At 31.7% G+C, this 19,236-nt stretch overlaps 2 protein-coding genes across 7 annotated transcripts; both read left to right on the plus strand.

Annotated features, from left to right (window-relative positions):
- Positions 1–252: 252 nt before the first annotated feature.
- Positions 253–6,100, plus strand: LOC107936096 (uncharacterized). Of its 5 annotated transcripts, none has more exons than XM_016868750.2 (13): positions 253–400; positions 500–637; positions 1,603–1,749; positions 2,054–2,190; positions 2,270–2,345; positions 2,498–2,588; positions 2,655–2,724; positions 2,821–2,916; positions 3,003–3,102; positions 3,193–3,276; positions 3,486–3,550; positions 3,717–3,912; positions 5,591–6,100. In XM_016868750.2, the coding sequence occupies exons 1-12, from the start codon at positions 352–354 to the stop codon at positions 3,867–3,869; spliced, it is 1,206 nt and encodes a 401-aa protein (XP_016724239.2). In that variant the 5' UTR covers positions 253–351; the 3' UTR covers positions 3,870–3,912; positions 5,591–6,100. The 5 variants fall into 5 exon arrangements, with proteins under 5 accessions (XP_016724239.2, XP_016724241.2, XP_040942665.1 ...); XM_041086731.1 differs by lacking the exon at positions 253–400 and adding an exon at positions 743–791; XM_016868752.2 differs by lacking the exon at positions 5,591–6,100 and having other exon boundaries at positions 2,276–2,345; positions 3,717–4,279.
- A 7,176-nt stretch (positions 6,101–13,276) lies between these two features.
- LOC107936128 (ATP-citrate synthase beta chain protein 2) lies at positions 13,277–18,294 on the plus strand. 2 transcript variants are annotated; one of them, XM_041086733.1, is made up of 16 exons: positions 13,277–13,434; positions 13,816–13,934; positions 14,081–14,183; positions 14,804–14,869; positions 14,954–15,077; positions 15,234–15,368; positions 15,571–15,631; positions 15,737–15,813; positions 16,036–16,191; positions 16,283–16,411; positions 16,488–16,620; positions 16,719–16,846; positions 16,962–17,144; positions 17,252–17,322; positions 17,431–17,715; positions 17,914–18,294. In XM_041086733.1, exons 2-16 carry the CDS (start codon positions 13,835–13,837, stop codon positions 17,987–17,989), a joined length of 1,827 nt encoding a protein of 608 aa, XP_040942667.1. In that variant the 5' UTR covers positions 13,277–13,434; positions 13,816–13,834; the 3' UTR covers positions 17,990–18,294. The 2 variants fall into 2 exon arrangements, with proteins under 2 accessions (XP_040942667.1, XP_040942668.1); XM_041086734.1 differs by lacking the exon at positions 13,277–13,434 and adding an exon at positions 13,448–13,670.
- The last annotated feature ends 942 nt before the right edge of the window (positions 18,295–19,236 follow it).

Raw genomic sequence — 19,236 nt, forward strand, 5'->3', positions numbered from 1 at the left:
AGGTCCTTTTGTTATTTTAAATTTTTATTTTAAATTATGTTACTTAAGATTTGATGTGTCATTTAACAATTAAATTAACGATTTTATTAGTAATATAAGGACCTAATTGATATACCCTCAATAATTTGGGGATGTAATTAAAATGACTTAAAGTTTAGGGACTAATTTAGATTGAGGCTCATGGTTTAGGGATGTTTGGTGGAAACAACTCGCGTTAAAAAAAATATCATAGGTATATTTGCCCAAAGGCCCAAAACTAATCGCAGGACCCAAAAAGCTAGCAAAGAAAAATATCTATATAATTGCCTTACCGCGAAAAAAAAAGTTTATCCATTTAACCGTTGCTCCGCCATGGCTACGAGCTTCTACTGCAGTTCTGCAATTCACACTCAACACCAGGGTCCGTTTTTCTTCTCTTTTCGCCTTTATTTTTCACAATTCGATCATTTGTTCAATTTTTTTTTTTAAATTTGAATTTGATAATTCTCTTTTGCTGTAGTGAACGTGTCATTTGGAAGCAAAAACCCTCTTCAGAACGTGAAAAACCTAATAAAATCATTTGGGATTCCTTCAAAATCATGTTCTCCTCATGTATCTCTGCAACAGGGAAATTGGGTCAAGCTCATATGTGGTGCAGGTATATATCTAAGATTCTAAAACCTTTGATTTAAAACCCTCTCAAATGGATGTTAATTTCACCGCTTCGTTGAAACTTAAGCATTCATTTTTGTATGTTTTCTAGGATGTAGTTGATATCAGGAATCTCTCCCTTGTTTACACTCTAGCTGGAGGTAAAGATGCCAAGTTAATTATAGGTCGAATATCGCTATTAGTCCCTGCACTTTGTGTAAGTCGTATATTTAGTCTTTGTAAGTCTCTAAATCAAATTCTTTAATTACTCTCGTACTATGCCTAAGTTGTGGATTTAATCTATATTCTGTAACTTGATCATTTTTAGTCTTATATGTTAAATCTATTCACTAAAATGGCATAACATTTTTGTGAGTATTATGTGGAAATAATAAATTAATATGACATTACATATGTGATAATATATTTGTTATAAAGGACAAAGCCCAAATTTTTTTAATGGGGGCTGGAATTGAATTACGAAATTTTTGAGAGATAAAAGTGTTTTTATATTGAATTAACTTGTGATTTCATCATTTTCGGAGGAACTAAATAAAAATCTTTTTTATTTTTGGGGGTCAGTGTGCAATTTTACAATATATAATCTTTTAATCTCATCATTTATAAATGGACTAAAAAGGAAATTTATTTTTAGGGTGGCCAAGGCCCCTGCCTGCCCCTTGTATTCATCTTTGTTTGCTGCTTAAGATTTTGAAAATAGTATAATTTTACTTAATAAATTTACGGTTCACCATTTGGGTCAAAATTACAGTTTCAAAATTCGTAATTACAGGGATAAAAAAAATCAAAACAGAGTACAAGAATTAAATCTGTAATTTAAGCATAATATAGAGACTGATGGTGGAATTTGACCTTAATCATATTACCTTTTCACTTAAAATCATATATGTTGTGAATGTTCTAAAAGTATATTGTTAATGAATGATTTGTTTTATTTATTTATTTTTACAGTTGATTGCATTGATTGTGCTGCTGATCCATCTGTAATCAACGCTGTAAATGAGGGAATTGAAACAGCTAGGGAGATTGTATCTATTAGAAGACCTTGGGTGATGATAAGTGTTAATGATGATGAGGATCTTCATTTTCGTAAAGCTGGTATATATATATATCCATTTCTATTTCCTGAATATTTGATCATCATTCCTTTGAATTTTGATGCTGCTTTCAATGGTTCATCAATATTCAGCATATATACAGAAATGCGTATATGGTATAATCTTCAAAATACATGAGATAACTTAAAAAGGAAGTGGGCAGACTCGTGTTGAACATATACAAATACCGAAGTCCGAGCAACATATACTGGATCGTGTTTTTGAACTACATCCTAATTTGATCAATTGATTTGTAAGTACTTGTTGAATGCATGGGGCTGACCTTAGTACTCTTTTTTTCTTAGAATTTGATCCAGAAGACTGTCCTTCCGATTGCTCGAGGCCTTGTGAGAATGTTTGTCCTGCAAATGCTATATCATTTGAGAGGGAAAATTCAACAATGGAAGTTCCCTTCGGTTCCTATCAAAAGGCAAAACCAAAGGTTTCTTTTTTCCACATGATTTGGTTTTCAGTTTCAATATCATCGTGAATCCGAATTTATGATTTAGGTTCGTTTTAAGATGCAGGGCGGAGTGATAACAGAACGCTGCTATGGCTGCGGCCGTTGTTTTCCAGTTTGCCCTTATGATAAAATCAGTAAGCATTGCTACTTTCTTGCTTGCATTAGCCTTTATTCCTCTGAAACTCAAACTCTTTACAATCTACGGCCATTCTTGGACCCTGGCACGTGTTTTTCTTCATGTTTTTATCAATTTCTTAAGCCTAATCTTTACTTTAAACTGATTCAGGAGAGATTACGTATGTAAGAGATGCTATGGCTACAGCCGAACTCCTTAAAACGAATGATGTTGATGCTGTAGAGATACATACAAGTGGAAGGTACCATATTATTTCATCACAAATAAACACAGTTCGGATTGCAGTTGTGTGACTTTAAATTTGCAGGCAGACTAATCTCTTTAAGGAACTTTGGGACGATTTGGCGAATTCAGTTAAATACCTGAGATTAGTAGCAGTAAGCGGAGAACCATTTCTTACCTGTGATTGATAAGATGTCATCGCTTAAATCCCGGATTTTGTTCCCGATCACCAGTTTAATTACTACCTGCAGGTCAGCTTACCTGATACCGGGGACGCAACTATTTCCACAATGAATCAAATGTACGCCATCATGGAACCTCATCTATCTTGCTTCAATTTATGGCAGGTGCAGCCTAGTTCTAAAACCTGATTTTATATATTTCCAAAATTTGAATGACATTATTGGAAATGATATAACTTATGAATTTACAGTTGGATGGTCGTCCAATGAGCGGAGATATCGGACGAGGTGCCACGAGAGAATCGATTGCTTTTGCTGTTCGCGTTGCTGCTTCTAGTGAAAGACCTCCTGGTAAGTATATGCGTATGTATATGTGCGCGTGATGTATGTATATATTAAGGTTCATCTTTACTCATTGCTGAGTTTCACCTGTTTATCTAGGCTTTCTTCAGCTGGCTGGTGGAACCAATGTTCATACGGTTGATGGTCTGAAGAAAAGGGGACTTTTTCGAACACACATCACATGTAAATTCTATGTTGCTCTGATTCTTTTTTTTGAAGTATCCATGTCTTATGCATATACGAATACGGGTTTCAGGGTTATACTCTTTAAAGATTTCCAAAATACACAGAAAAACTTTTAAAAAGTTGAACTTACGAGTGTTGGACATATATTCATATGCGATACTTGTATTCAAGCTCGAGGGAACTAATGGGATGAACTCATTCAACAGGTGCAGAACCTAATCATCTACAATCTTTAATCGGTGGAATTGCATACGGTGGCTATGCTCGAAAGGTAGGTTGTCCTTCTACTTCCGTGTTCGGCACATAGATATAAAGATCTTACCATGCACGGATTGAACACGTACCAGTGTCCAACACTTACACTCTAGTCAAATAATCAGGCTTTCATTTTTCCTTTTTCACGTTCAATTATTAAAATTTTTCGATACGATCATCAGATTGTTGGAAGAGTGTTGAGCTCCATGGGGTCTGAGAATGGTGTTACAGGCATTGAGTGTCATGCTGAGCATCTTTTGAAGGCACTCAAAGAAGCCCTTCACTTGGTTGGATCTGTCAAGTCATATAATCATCCCGATGGCATGCAACGGTAACTCGCTAAGCTATACGGACTCGGGTTTTGAATATCGAATACGGGTATGTTCAACCATTCGAAAGTTTTTTTTTCTCATATATTCAAAAAATTATATTTTTATATTCACATCCAAACATATATTAAAGTAGATATTCAAAGTAGGTAGCTAATTTTTCATTTTTAAGGTATCCATAAGCTTAAGCACGTTCAAATCCATGTTTTTTAAATTGCTGTAATAACAACAGTATCAATTGAACTAAAATTCAATTAACAATTTTAGCTTTTTACATGTTATACACACAAACGATATAAGTTCTACATTTTTATGATTAATGTATCTTTCATGTTCGTTTTACAGCTCATGAAAATTAATTTTTTTTTAGGTTTGTGGCATGATTACTCCTCTCAATAATATCATCTTTAATATTCGAACCTAAATTCTCTCTAAAAATATAATATATCTTAATATTGCATCCATCACTTATCGATAATTATACATTGTTCTGCTAGTAAAAAGTGATGGCTTTTATCTTTTTAATGGAGAGTTAAAAGTTTGGAGGAGAAATACAACCACCAAAATATTCTCTGGATTGCCCAATAGATTTATGGTAAATTACATCCAAGATCATTAAACTATTAATAAACTTATGTTTTGATCACTAACTACATAAAATTATAAAATGGTTCATGAACTATTCAAATGTTATTATTTAAGTCACTTGGCTGTTAAGTTTTACTTTTTTTAGCGAGTTCTAAGTGAAGATTCGATGATCGATACGGTGAATCAATGCCCATTAACAAGTAGAAAAATATATTTTAGATCCAAGTTGATCTGATAGTAAGTGTTAGAGATTGGAGAAGAAAGCTATTTGGATATTAGTTCATAGATGGGTAATGTTCCAGGCTATTTCATAAAATAAAATAAAAAATTTGAACTGTAAATAAGTAAATGAATGAGAAATTTTGATTGATACAGGTGGTACAAGCAAAAAAGTCATAAAATTATTTTAAAGTTAGAATAAAGCATAAAATTAATTAATAAAATAATAATATAATTAATTTGAGATCCAATTTTCAATACATTTCCACCTAGCACTATAAAATGGCGGCAACGTGCAACTGCCAACACCGAACAACTTTAGCTATTTTAGTTCAAAAAAGAAAAATACCATAGTCAGCTATATAAAATTATAAATCTACATTGGATTCAGATGTTTATAAATATTTAATTATTATTTATTTAAATATTATGAATTTCAATAATATTTATATCAGCATATTTGTGAAGAATATTTTATATGGTTGATGAGTTTTTTATATATTTTTTTGGTATTATAAATTTACATACGTGAGATTTAAACCCATAATACCAATAATTTTAAAATTTTATTTAGATTACTTCAACCAAAACTTTATTTTTATGAGAATTTTATATTTGAGATTTATTTAGTCTCGTTATATGATATTTGTAAATATTTTATACATATATCAATTTTTTTTAAAATAACGATAAATTTGAAACTATATACTAAAATAAATTGATATCAGTACATATCAACATTAATAAAAACGACCTGTATTAGCTATATTAGTTAATACTCATTTTTTTAGTAGTATCAAATATTTATTATTTAAATTTGATTATTTTTGTTTTAAGATTTTCAAAAGATTTTCAGTATCTTAGAAATGCATCACGTGAATTTTTATTTTATTTCAAAAATTATTGCATATTTCTTATAGGATACTTCACAACCCGAAATCCGACCCTCCTCTCGAGGTGGATCTTCCCATCGCTTCTTGCCACCTCGCGAGGTGGAGCATAAGGGAGATGCGTGAGCCGCGAGATGGACTGCCTCATCGCGTCTCACATCCCATCAACATGATGACCTGGCTAGGTGGAGCACAAGAGAGATGTGTGAGTCGTGAGATGGATCACCTCATTGTCTCTCACACCCCACCGACATGGCGACCTCATGAGGTGGAGCGCAAAGAACATGCGGGCACTACTCGCTCCCTATGACGATACTTAGGTGCAAGTTCTATCAAAGAGACACGTCCAAAGGTACGTATCGAGCCTAAGAGGAGAACATATCATATGCATGGCACTTTATTATCTTTTAACACATCACATCAAAGAATCGTACCTTATAAATACGAAAAAATTACTCCAAAAAGGGAGAAAAGACGAAAATAACTTCAACTATACTCAATCAATGTCACATTGTCTTCAATGATATTTTTTTTTGTCTATTATTTTTGTTAATTTCACTTTTAAGTGCTGCAGAAATCGATCAATACGAGCATGTGGTCATTTTTTAAAATTTATTATAAATAAATCGACAAAAAAATTGAATGTTTTTATTACATTTAATTCATTTTGACTAAACCTTGAAGATCAAATTAGTTAAAATAATAATAATAAAAGCTAAAATATTTTTAAGTTAATAAATTTATATTTATTCACAATGTTAAAAGAATAAGATATATTTCAAATTTATATATAAATTTTGATTTAATGTATAATATAATATATTAATTTTGATTTGATATAATTATATGTATGAAATTTAGATTTAGTGTAATTATACATAAAAATAATAATTTTAATTTAATTGTATAATTTAAAAAATGAATAAATCAAATTATTTTCATGTTCGGTAAATAAACTTTTTTATGCATGTAATGCATAAATATAAAATAGTGTCTTGTCAGCAATGATTTAATAGTATAGTAAGATTAATTGAAATTTAATATATATATATAATTATACAAAAAAAAAATCATGTATGATGTATGTAGACATAAGGTTGGGATCATGATGATTGACGACGATTCGCCTAAGAGACAAAGAGCTGTAGGATGTAGTTAAAGTGTAGGAAGAGAAGGAAAGATGGTTGAGAGAGTACCAGAGAAAGCATCTCAATTTCATTAACAAAAAGAATATTATAAAAGGCACCATCAGTCATTCGTGAGGCATCACATATCGCTTTCTCATTAGATCCAAATTTCTTATAACTTAGTTGATTTATTAATGTTTCTTCTTTCTATATATGAGTTGAAATGTCAGATAAATGTGATGTGTCTTATTCTTGTAGGACAACTTGCGAGGTCAATTGCTAAAATGTTTTTATAACAATCTCATTATAGATTTTGACCATATTTATTTTTTTTAGCACAATACCTAGAACTACCCATAATTCCTCTCAACCCATAAATAGGAGGATAATCATCTTCAGCACACTTGAACCCACGTCCTCCTACATTGATAACAATACTCATACCAATCGAGCTAAGACTCAATAATCAACGAAGTTATCTATGTTTTTAAAATGATTGAAATGTAATATTAAATATAAGAAAATTTAAACAGCTCTGACCACATAAAAAATTTCTCTAGTTGATGGCAAATAACAAATTCTTTTATTAGTAGTAGTAGTATAAAAACTGAGCCATTTGTCGACCTTCCTATACTGTCAGCAGCCACATATGAAAAATTAGAATCAGTAATTTGTGCGTACCTCGTGTTAGCCTATTAGGTATAATATATATAGTAGGATATAATGATCGATAGGATAAATGATTAAAAAAGTACTTCAATTTTCGCATTTTATAATTTTTTATACTATCAATATTTTAACAGTTTAGTGGTTATATCTTATAATCCATTCATGTAGTTCGTGCTAGACCTGATAGCGGATCAGACCATTAGTTCAGGCCTGAAGGTCCACCTGAAAAATGAGAGAATTTGGATAAAAATATAGGGTTGAAAAATAGGTTTGGATAAAAAAGAAGAAGATCCGTTTAGAAAACGAGCTCGGCCCACATTTGACAAAAAAATTCTATTGTTGTTTAATGTTGTTTTGTTACTGTTATGTTGTTGTTTTGCTACTATTTCACTATTATATTGCTACTATTTTGTTGTTATTGTTTGAATCTTGTATAATTCTTATTTTATTGTTAATTTTACCACTATTTTAGATGCATTTGCTTGTTAAGTCGCAACTATGTCAGTATTAGTTAAGTATAAAAACTTTTTTATATGTATTTTCAATTTGTTAGGAAATATCTATTTTAATGTTTCTAGTCTATTTGATATATTATATTTTTTAAATTTATTTTTATATAAAAAAATAACCTTAAAAAATTAATACAGCCAGGTCGGGCTGGGCTAGGCTCGAGTTTAGTATTTTTTTTATTCGGGCCGAGTTTGGACAAATTTTTAAGCCATTTTTTTTATATATTACTATGGACAGCATTGTATATCGATATGATACAAATATCAAATAATTTCAAAAAGTTATACGCACAACAAGTATATATATTTTGATAAATTCTACAATTAGATTATTAAAATATTAATAGTATAAAAAATTATGGAATGATGTAAAACTGCTTAATTTTTCCATGCTGACGTAAGTAGATCTGTCTTCTATATTCAAATATGCATTATTTGTAAATTTCAATAGAAAAATTAAAATAAGAAGTTACACAAATATATATATATATATAATTACTTAAATGAATTTTTTAAATATAATTGAATATAGCGATATTCTCAAAGCTAAGGATTGGTATTATATATAACATTTCCAAACGTGTTTAAATGTATTATATATAAATTATTTTTTCAGATTATTTTCATGTTTATTAAATAAAATAAATGGCATCATGTTGAAGATGGTTGAATATAGGAAAATTATTATTATTTTTTAGCCAACCAGTGAAAATAGTCTTAATATATTAACTACGTACATGTTTATTCATTTATTTATTTTGCCAAAAATGCATGCTTTATTTGAATTAGGCTAAATAGAATTCTTTATTTTGACCATTTAGAGATATTTATGCCACTTTTGAATTTCGGCATGAAATCTTTTACTTGCATAAAAAAAGAAGAAGACAAATAGTCTTTGACTACATCAGTCATAGTCCAATATGCTTCACTTTATCTTTTTCCTACATTAAAAAAAAAATTGAGTTATAGCTGATTGAGTTTTAGCTCGATTGACATGGGTACTATTGTCAATACAGGAGGATGTGGGTTCGAGTGTGCTGAAATGTATTATATTCCTATTTATGAGGTGGGAATGGGATATGAGTAATTTTAAACATTATGTCAAAAAAAACAGATACGATTAGAACCTATAATAAAATTGTTAAAAAAACACTTAAATCCACCTATCAACTTAAACTCACACAAATTTTGTCAATAAATTAATGTTGTAATTAGTAATAAAAATATGTCTAATATTACATAAATAAATCAATGCATTTTCTATGCGTTTTTAGGGTAAAGTATAAAAATGGTCATTAAACTATTGTTTATATTCTATTTTGGTCATTGGACTTTTAATTTTTTCGATTTAATCATTAAACTATTTGAAATCAAATTTTTCGGTCATTGAACGTTAACAACCGTTTGAAGTTTGACGAAAGTGTTGACATGAGCTTTTTTATTGGTCTAATAATAAATTTAGCCCTATAATGTTTACATATTCTATCAGTTTGATCCTATATATAAAAAATCAACAAATTTAGTCTTTGATGTTTGCAAAATAAAAATTTTTAAATTTAAAAAAACAACAACACCCAAACCTCTATTTCTCCATCGTGCTCACCTCCATCAACTTATACTCCTAATGGTACCCGTCAATAAAAAAATTATGTCTTCACTCCAGCAAAACTCCGAGGGCTCTTATTAGATCTGCCACCAGCCACGCCTCTTCCATCTTTTTCTTTGTCAACACATTCACGATCGGATGAAAGGTGCTGGCATTCAACCTACCATTTCCCATCATAACCTAAACCACATGCATCGATTCCTTGATCCTTTCGATTTTGCAGAGATGTGCAATGAGCGAATCAAATGCGTGCTTGCGCGTAAGGCCTTTGTCTAAATGATATAAGGTTTGGACTAAAGGGTCGAGGATCGAGGGAGAGGATTTCGTATTGGTGATGAAGTGGAAGGTTTTAATGGTGTTGAAGCACCTGTCTTTCACGGAAGATAGCCTATCGTCACATATAATTGTTTTGACCGGCTTTGTGAACTTGCCTATCCTAGTCGACTAATGTGGGCTTGTCGGGTCGAATGGGTCGGGACAGAAGAGAAGTGCGTGAAGAAGAAGTGAAGGATTGATTGGGGATAAGGGGATTGGTTGTTGAGTTTTTGGAGAATCAATATGTTATTACAAATGAAGATTAGAGAAATAGAGCTTTGGGTTTTGGGGTTTTTTTTTAAAAAAATACAAAATTTTTAAAAATTAAAAATTTTCATTTTGTAAATGTTGAGGGTTAAATTTGTTAATTTTTTTATATTTAGGATTAAATTGATAGAATGCGTAAACATTCGAGAGCTAAATTTGTTATTAGACTAATAAAATAATCCACTTCAACACTTTTGTCAAATTTCAAACGGCTGTTAACGTTCGATAACAAAAAAAACTTAGATTTTGAATAGTTTAGTGACTAAATTGAAAAAATTAAAAGTTCAATGACCAAAATAAAACACGAGCAATAGTTTAGTAACCATTTCTGTACTTTACCTATTTTTATAGATACTGATATTGCTCGGTATCTTATTATTGAGATTGCAAATTGAATTTAAAATAGGTAAAAGTATCATAGAGGTCCTTGTATTAAGAGTTGGGTTGTCTTTTGTCCACTCTACTCAAAAAATGGGTAAATTAATCATTGTATGTTAGATCAAAGAGCAAATTGATCATTTTGTTAAAAATTTCATCCACTTTTATTGTTAAAAACTAATCTTTGCACATCAGCATGAGGTACTATCTAATTATTTCATTAGCCACACCAATTTTTAACAATGGAAATGAATGAAAAAGTTAACAGAAATGATCAGTTTACTCTTTTATCTAACACATAGGGACTAATTTGCTTATTTTTTGAGTAAAATGGACAAAATGTAATATGACTCCTAGTATAAATGCCTTCATAATACTTTTACCTTTTAAAATATAAAAAAAATTATTATAACTCGATAAATTTAAAGTGCAAATGAATTATGTTTTGCTCCTTGAACTTAGATGATACTATTTTTTTTTTTTGGACTTCAATTTACTAAAAGAAGCATGTCCCGAATGAATTGGGACAAAATAACATCTAGATTCATCTAAATTTGGGTATTCTTTTGTCCCAATTAATTCTAAACATGAAGTGATCTTTTATAATTTTTAATAAGTTTATATATTTTTATATATTTTTATTGTTTATTAATACTTGTCACATGTTGCAATTCAAGTCCGCCATATGGCATTATTTTATTGGTTGCTAATGTCACTTCATCACGTTCTACCGACATTAAAGAGAAGTTATCTAAATGTGAGACGGATTCTAAGTTAAAGAATTAGTTAGGTCTCAAAAAAAAGAAGAAGAAAAAGGTACTAACTAGGTATGGGTGGCCAAGTCTAGGGAGAAAATATACATTAACTCACTTGAAAAATATTTAAAAGTGTTAATGTATTATTTAGTATTTGAGTTTGACTTTAATGTTTAATTTGGTACTTGAATTTAGGTTTATTGTTCAATTTGGTACCAAATTAAAACATTAAATCCAAAATCATATACTTAATTGGGACAAAAGAAAAGCTCGAGTATCAGATTGAAAAAAATTCAAATATTAAATTACATATTAAAACTAAATTAATGTACCAAATAATATAAATTACATATTAAAACTAAATTAATGTACCAAATAATATATTAACCCAAAGAAAAATCCAAATTCAAAACTTATAATGAACCACGAATGTACATGTGTGTGTTTTGCGGGGTACAATTAAAATATTTCGAAGCCATTAACGAGACAATGGCTGTTGATGTTATTCCTTGATTGCAAAATGTTGAGTTTGCAAGTTTCATTTAGTGTCCTTCATAATTCCAATTTAAACTCCATACTTAATTCTTTAATAATTTTGATTGAGTATTAATTCGATTCACATCGACATTATTATTAATGTAAAAGAACATGGGTTGAGTACACTGAAATGTATTATCCTCCTATTTATAGGTTGAGGAGGAACTATCAATAGTTCTAGACATTATATAAAATAGAACAGATATGATCAGAACCTATAAATATCATTCATAAAAATAATTCTTTAATATTTTTTTATTAAAAATAGCACAATTACCGTTAAAATCCATACTGCTTTATTAATATATCTAAATTTCTAAGTCAAGTCAAGCCAACTTATTTAGCTTTACTCACCTAACGCCAGCCAGCCAACTAACCACCAAACCGCAGTTCTTATTGATCAAATTGTTTTGTACATAACACTACAAACTAAATTTATTTATTTATTTATTTATTTATTTCTTAAGGAGGCCTAGAATTTAGATAATTAAAATCAGATTTTAAGTCGAATAAATGAATCAATCAAATTAATTTGTTTTTACATTTAAACATTGATTTAATATAAAATAAATATTAAATATGTATTTTGCTTAATAATAAACTTTTAATAAAAAATTAAAGGTGTTTCAAATCTTATTAAAATTAAATAAATTTTGTTATGTGCTAAAAAAAATTATTGTACCTAATCCTTATCTGAAGCTTACCTCATAGGAGGCATGCCATCACGAGTATCTCGTCATACTAACTGTACCTTGTTAAATGATTACATTTTGCCAATACACTTTTTAATTTCATGATACGTGAGATTCAGTCACTTACATCATAGCTCATTCAAGTCGAATTACGAGATGTGACTTTTAAGGGTGGAGGGAAGGGGGCAAGTAGTGTGGCTTTGGATCCCAATAAAAATGAAAAATGACTCTCTTTAGTTTTTAGGAAATCACAAGTTAGTATAATGGTAAAATTGTATTTTGATTTTCTAAAAAAAACAATTCATTGTTTTGTCCTATAAAACAATTTCTTGACATCACACTTGGTGACTTTTCGTATATCCCAACATGCGTTTAAGAGTAATGACTCATCAAAGCCTACAAACTAAAGGACAATTAGTTAAACTGATGTTCAAAAGGTGATTCATACAAAAACAACTGTGAGAAAACTTCACGGGGCACACAACCAGAACTCTTAATCAAACTTCTCTCTCACATCTTCTCTTTCGCTCCTTTTGATTTATCTAATATTCTAGCAGCTCTCTGTATATTTTCTTGTAAACAGATTTTAATATTCATTTTAAACTTTTATCAATGATAGAATTTTAACATAATATGTATAATAATATTTTTTATTTAATTTAATACTTATACACTTATAAAATTAACTACCTACTCTCAATTTGATCGGATCCATGCCTATTTTTTTTCCTTAAATATAAGTATATATTACAAAATTTAACAGCTTAAAAAACAAAACAAAATATATAGAAAAAGAAAATTAATGTTGTTCAGTGTCCTAACTACCAAACGCCACGTGACCTACAATGGTCAGTTCAGCTGGCCTCTCTCTAACTAGCAGCTACCTTACTTTTTTTTTTTTTTTTCAATCAAAATTTCCCTCTCTGTTATTCATATAAATTCCGTATCTACCATCCCCCATTTCCATCATAAATTTTCTCTCCGTTTCTCTCCATTTCCTTCCAACTGTCTCTCTTCAGGTAAAAAGGATTACATTTACTCTCAGATCAGCTTCTTTTTTTCTCTCTCAATTCCATTGTCCGTTGCTTTCCTAGTGCTTCTTTTACTTTTGATCCCGATTCTTTTAATGGAAAGTTTCTTAAAGATACTTTGATTTGTTGTTTTTTGTTTGTTTGGCTGAAGAATTAAATTATGTAAACGCTAGAGATCTCGCGTTTTCTTCTTCTTATTACTACTGTTTTTTAGCTGCATTGCGGTGATTTGATTTCCTTTGCTCTCGTCTTTTTTTTTCGGTTGAGATCTGGTTTGTTTTAGGTTCAAGTTAGGTGTAATTTTGGATCCGGATTGTTTTTTAATTGCTTGAATCGATGCAAATGAGTTATTCTGTTTTTGTTTAACAGGTCCCTTTGAGCCGAAGCCATGGCCACTGGACAGTTATTTTCTCGGACCACTCAAGCGTTATTCTACAATTACAAACAACTTCCTATTCAACGCATGCTTGATTTTGATTTCCTTTGCGGTACGGTTCTCTTTCTGGTTTCATTTTTTTGTTGATCAAAGTTTACAGTTCATATTTTTCTTTAAGAACTTAAGTGGAATTGTTCGAATTAAGTTGTTTATTGCTTGATTCTTTATAAGTACTGAATTTTCTTTTTGAATTTGTAGGGAGGGAAACACCATCTGTTGCTGGTATTATTAATCCCGGTGCTGAGGGATTTCAGAAACTCTTCTTTGGTCAAGAGGAAATTGCGATCCCAGTACATTCTACGTAATAAGCTCTTCTATTCTGTTTCTATTTTTATATCAGTCTTTGCTTTTCTTTGATTATTAATTAGTATCTTCATAGTTCTTTATGGTAAATGAACTTTATGGCATGTTAGCTTTATGCATTATTATCCTACACACTGCCTGTTAAGTTTAGAAATCTCCACAAAAGGTGCTTCTACGACCAATCTTGTGTAAAACTGGAAAGATACACTTGCTTCTATAGATTTTAAATTCTGCTGTTATAGGATGGTCATCTGTTATATTATAAATTTTCTTCGAGAAGATTCACTTCTTTTACTGTTAACAAATTATATATTAATTGGCCTATGATACTATAGATTGGCCTAGCTTTTCATGAGCAGAAGGATTTTTTTTTGGTTATTCGGTTAACTGTTTCTCAAATATGGAAACCAATGTGTATTGTGCTTGTAAGTTGTAATCAATTAGTTCCTACCAATTAATAATCTAGTTGTGTCATGATAAAGCACATTAAGTAAATACATTTGCTTTTACATCCTTTAAAGAGTACGACAATGCTGAAAGCTTACTCTATTGTTTAGTTGGTTACTTTCTTTCTCCAAGCTTTATGTTCTCTGACCTTTGATTTGATATGTTTTGCAGCATTGAAGCAGCATGTACTGCACACCCAACTGCTGATGTTTTTATCAACTTTGCATCTTTCCGAAGGTTAGTCCTCATGTTTTATGCTGTTTCTTAGCGCAGGAGTTCTTGAATGCATAAGTTAATTATTATATTTTATTTCACTTGCAGTGCTGCTGCTTCATCCATGGCTGCTCTGAAACAGCCAACCATTCGAGTTGTTGCTATAATTGCTGAAGGTGTTCCTGAGTCAGACACCAAGCAGTTGATTGCATATGCACGTTCCAACAATAAGGTGAGGAAGATGATTTAAACCAAACTAGGCAATGATTATGATCATCAAATAAATACATGTCATATTGGGTTCTTGCACAAGCAAAGTATCTGTTTTAGAGTTAACTGTTTGATCTTCTTTCACCTTCATTTGATTTTATTACTTACGAACTTGCAGGTTGTTATTGGCCCAGCTACCGTCGGAGGAATTCAGGCTGGAGCTTTTAAGATTGGTGACACTGCTGGAACAATTGACAACATTGTTCAATGCAAGCTGTACAGGCCTGGATCTGTTGGCTTTGTCTCCAAATCTGTACGTGATAATGATACTTTTTCTTTATGTATGGGTGCGCATGTCTGTCAATGCCTCTTTCTCTTCTGCTTAAGCAAATTCTACTTGGCACTTTGTGGGGGCAATCTATCCTCAATTTGACATTTACGTTATGTCTTTGGCAAGAATGTGAATCCATGCTCTTTCATCTGTTGTGACATGTTCTTTTATAAAATAATTGCAGGGTGGTATGTCAAATGAAATGTACAACACAATTGCCCGTGTTACAGATGGAATCTATGAAGGTAACAAATAAGCTTTTAACATTTTGCTCTATATTCATACCTGCTAAACTGAATGAAAATTTATATTAAATATTAAATTTGGGTACAAATTGAAAACTTGTGTAGGTATTGCAATTGGAGGAGATGTCTTCCCTGGCTCCACTTTATCTGACCATATTTTGCGATTTAACAATATTCCACAGGTAAATCATTTTTTTCATTCAATTCCTTGTGGTTTCCTGTCTATTATTAGTTGCTACACATGCAAAGAACGCATGGCATGGTTAGAAAAATGAGAAACTTACACTCCCAATTCTCCATCTTAACTTTTAATAGGATTAAGAATTCAAAATTCATAATTGATTTTGAAACATCTTCTGCATTGGAAAAGAAGGTTTCTGATTTGTTTTCCATATTCACCTCAGGTAAAGATGATGGTTGTGCTCGGAGAGCTTGGTGGACGAGATGAGTATTCCTTGGTTGAAGCCCTGAAACAGGGAAAAGTGAACAAGCCAGTGGTTGCTTGGGTCAGTGGAACTTGTGCACGACTCTTCAAGTCAGAAGTACAGTTTGGTCATGCTGTAAGCTACAAACTTAATCTTCCTGGAATTCATTCAACTACGGTGTTACTGCGATTAGTGAGACATAACCTTTACCTTATTACTCATTCAGGGAGCTAAGAGTGGTGGTGAGATGGAGTCTGCCCAGGCAAAGAATCAGGCACTAAGGGATGCTGGAGCTGTAGTTCCCACTTCATATGAAGCTTTTGAAGCTGTGATCAAGGAAACATTTGACAAACTGGTATGTTTCTATCTTGTCCAAAGTTTGACCAGTTCTATGCTTTAGTTATATTCATGTACTCGACTTGTGTCTTTAGGTTGAACAAGGGAAGATTACACCCGTGAAGGAAGTTATGCCTCCACAAATCCCAGAAGATCTTAACAATGCAATTAAGAGCGGGAAAGTTCGTGCTCCAACTCACATTATTTCAACCATCTCTGATGACAGGGGTACCTTGCCTTAACCCATATACGTTGAAAATTGAAAGAGATGTTTGATACATTGAGATGAGCCTGCACTAATTTCTTTCTTCTTACCTAATTTGCAGGTGAGGAACCGTGCTATGCTGGTGTGCCCATGTCTTCCATTGTCGAGCGAGGTTATGGTGTTGGTGATGTCATTTCTCTCTTGTGGTTCAAACGTAGCCTTCCCAGATACTGTACTCATTTTATCGAGGTAGGCTACTGAAATTAGACTAACTTCTTAAGGGTTATGTGTCATTTTATGACTATCTCCATCTTCAGAAAGCAAATTCCTGTGTTGTTTTCACTAATAAGTATGATCTGTTCAGATATGCATCATGCTCTGTGCCGACCACGGTCCATGTGTCTCTGGTGCTCACAACACCATAGTGACTGCAAGAGCTGGAAAGGACCTAGTTTCCAGCCTTGTTTCAGGTTTGCTGACTATCGGTCCTCGATTTGGTGGTGCCATTGATGATGCTGCTCGATACTTTAAAGATGCTTATGACCGGGTAAGTTTCAATGGTGATTACTTGTAAAGGTTTGGGATGACTTGGTTTTTTATGACCGTTTTCTGCTAACATTCTAAGATGCTTTTTTCCATCCTGTGTTTTCACAGGGCCTTACACCTTATGAATTTGTTGAAAGCATGAAAAAGAAGGGTATTCGTGTGCCAGGAATTGGCCACAGGTACAGATGGTTTTTAATGGTTACAGATACCTTGTGAGTTTATTATTTCTTATGGATCTTATTACATGTCTAATGGTTGCAAATACTTGCTTTGCTTCGTGTTAAAAGGATTAAGAGAGGGGACAACAGAGATAAAAGAGTAGAGCTCCTCCAACGGTTTGCTCGCACACATTTCCCGTCTGTAAAGTACATGGAATATGCCGTTCAAGTTGAAACATATACGCTTTCCAAGGCTAACAACCTTGTCCTCAACGTTGATGGTGCCATTGGGTCTCTTTTCTTGGATCTTCTTGCTGGAAGTGGAATGTTCTCCAAGCAAGAGATTGATGAGATAGTTGAGATCGGCTACCTTAATGGACTCTTTGTGTTAGCAAGATCCATTGGTTTGATTGGGTAAGATTGCTTACACTTCGGAATTTCCATATATAACTTGAGTTTTCGTATATAAGCATGATATCTGATACCTGATACGAACTTAGATGGTCCAATGATGGTGAAAGGTTCATTGATTGATGGAACGTTTTATTGCATTTGCTTAAATACTTGTAATGTATTTACTAGCTTCTTACATTTAATCGTTCGATATCTCAGGCACACATTCGACCAAAAGAGATTGAAGCAGCCACTATACCGTCACCCATGGGAGGATGTTCTCTACACCAAGTGAGAGAGAGCCATTCACGGCAGGTGCGTGCAACGGCGACCTGCTTTTCTTTTTTCTCGAGCATTCTTGTTTTCGAAGTCATTGGTGTCTGCATTTTGGAGGGAGGGGGGTTATTGGTTGTTTTGTTCTTCCATTAGTGTTTGTAATGTTAATTGGTGTTGTATTCAAAGATTACGAGATGAAAAAGATTAAAAAAAAAAAAAGTTTCTAATCATTTTTTTAAACCAAAATTGTATCAGTTTCATGGAAAAATAAGAGATGCCTGTCAGGTTTTGTATGTGCAAAAGAAACATACATTGTATGAGAAATTAGGATTCCTCCCTTCTGAATTATTAAATATTACAGTATAGGCAGTTGAAATAAATTTTTTACCAAAGGGTTAATGTAATTTTTCGCCCTTAAACTTGGTAATTAGATCCATTTTGATATTTATATTTTTTCTATTCACTTTGATACCTAAGTTTAGCAACTAGTTATCAAAGTGGATAAAAAAAAAATGTAGAAGTACAAAAATGAATCTAGTTGTTTAAGTTTAGGAAAAAAATTACATTAACCTTTCTCTAAATCTTAATGTTGGATAACTAAGGTTAAATGAGGTGCTTATGCTCACTAATTATTTGATGAGAAAAAGAAAAAGCTAAGTTTGATTTGTTCACTCCTGAGCCAAGCTAAAGCTCTAGAGATAGTCAATTTGAACAGTTTGTATGCCTAATCCAACCATTTATTTATAAATATATTTTTTAACATTTTATTTAAATAAGCTTAAACTCGAACTCATAATAATATATAAATATTTAAAAAAAAAGCTTGAGTCAAACTCAAACAATATTATTCTATTTTGAGATAAACTTGTTGCGAGTTTTTATTTTTATTTTTATTTTTTTTCAATTTTTGATACCTTGTTTGATTCTATTTTGAGTCTAACTCAATCTTAGATCATTATACGCAATCAAGTTTGAATTGATATCGAATAAAATTGGGCTTTTCACTGTTGTCACGGCTCAATCACATCCTAAATGATGCAAATGGCTTAATCTTTTATGGGTCGTGGCCGAGCCAGATAGACCCAACCTGAATTTCTTGGGTTGTATAATAAACCTATTGGGTCTAACCGGTTATGTAAGACTAGATCGACTCGGATGAACTAGTCTATCCCATTTTTTCCCCAACGTTTATTTTTCGTATATTTAAAATTAAATCCTTCTATTTTTATCTTCGACATTTTGAAATTAAAAAATTATAACCATATA

This window comes from Gossypium hirsutum, chromosome D01, assembly GCF_007990345.1.
Source record: "Gossypium hirsutum isolate 1008001.06 chromosome D01, Gossypium_hirsutum_v2.1, whole genome shotgun sequence".
NCBI classification, from domain to species: Eukaryota; Viridiplantae; Streptophyta; class Magnoliopsida; order Malvales; family Malvaceae; genus Gossypium; species Gossypium hirsutum.

What these genes read in the sequence shown, in the direction of transcription:
- LOC107936096 (XM_016868750.2), top strand. Translation starts at nt 352, where the DNA reads ATGGCTACGAGCTTCTACTGCAGTTCTGCAATTCACACTCAACACCAG. An exon ending in TCTTCATTTTCGTAAAGCTG is followed by an intron (nt 1,750 to 2,053) that starts GTATATATATAT and finishes TTTTTTTCTTAG; the next exon opens with AATTTGATCCAGAAGACTGT. An exon ending in AATACCTGAGATTAGTAGCA is followed by an intron (nt 2,725 to 2,820) that starts GTAAGCGGAGAA and finishes TACTACCTGCAG; the next exon opens with GTCAGCTTACCTGATACCGG.
- LOC107936128 (XM_041086733.1), top strand. Translation starts at nt 13,835, where the DNA reads ATGGCCACTGGACAGTTATTTTCTCGGACCACTCAAGCGTTATTCTAC. An exon ending in TTAAAGATGCTTATGACCGG is followed by an intron (nt 17,145 to 17,251) that starts GTAAGTTTCAAT and finishes GTGTTTTCACAG; the next exon opens with GGCCTTACACCTTATGAATT. An exon ending in GTGCCAGGAATTGGCCACAG is followed by an intron (nt 17,323 to 17,430) that starts GTACAGATGGTT and finishes TCGTGTTAAAAG; the next exon opens with GATTAAGAGAGGGGACAACA.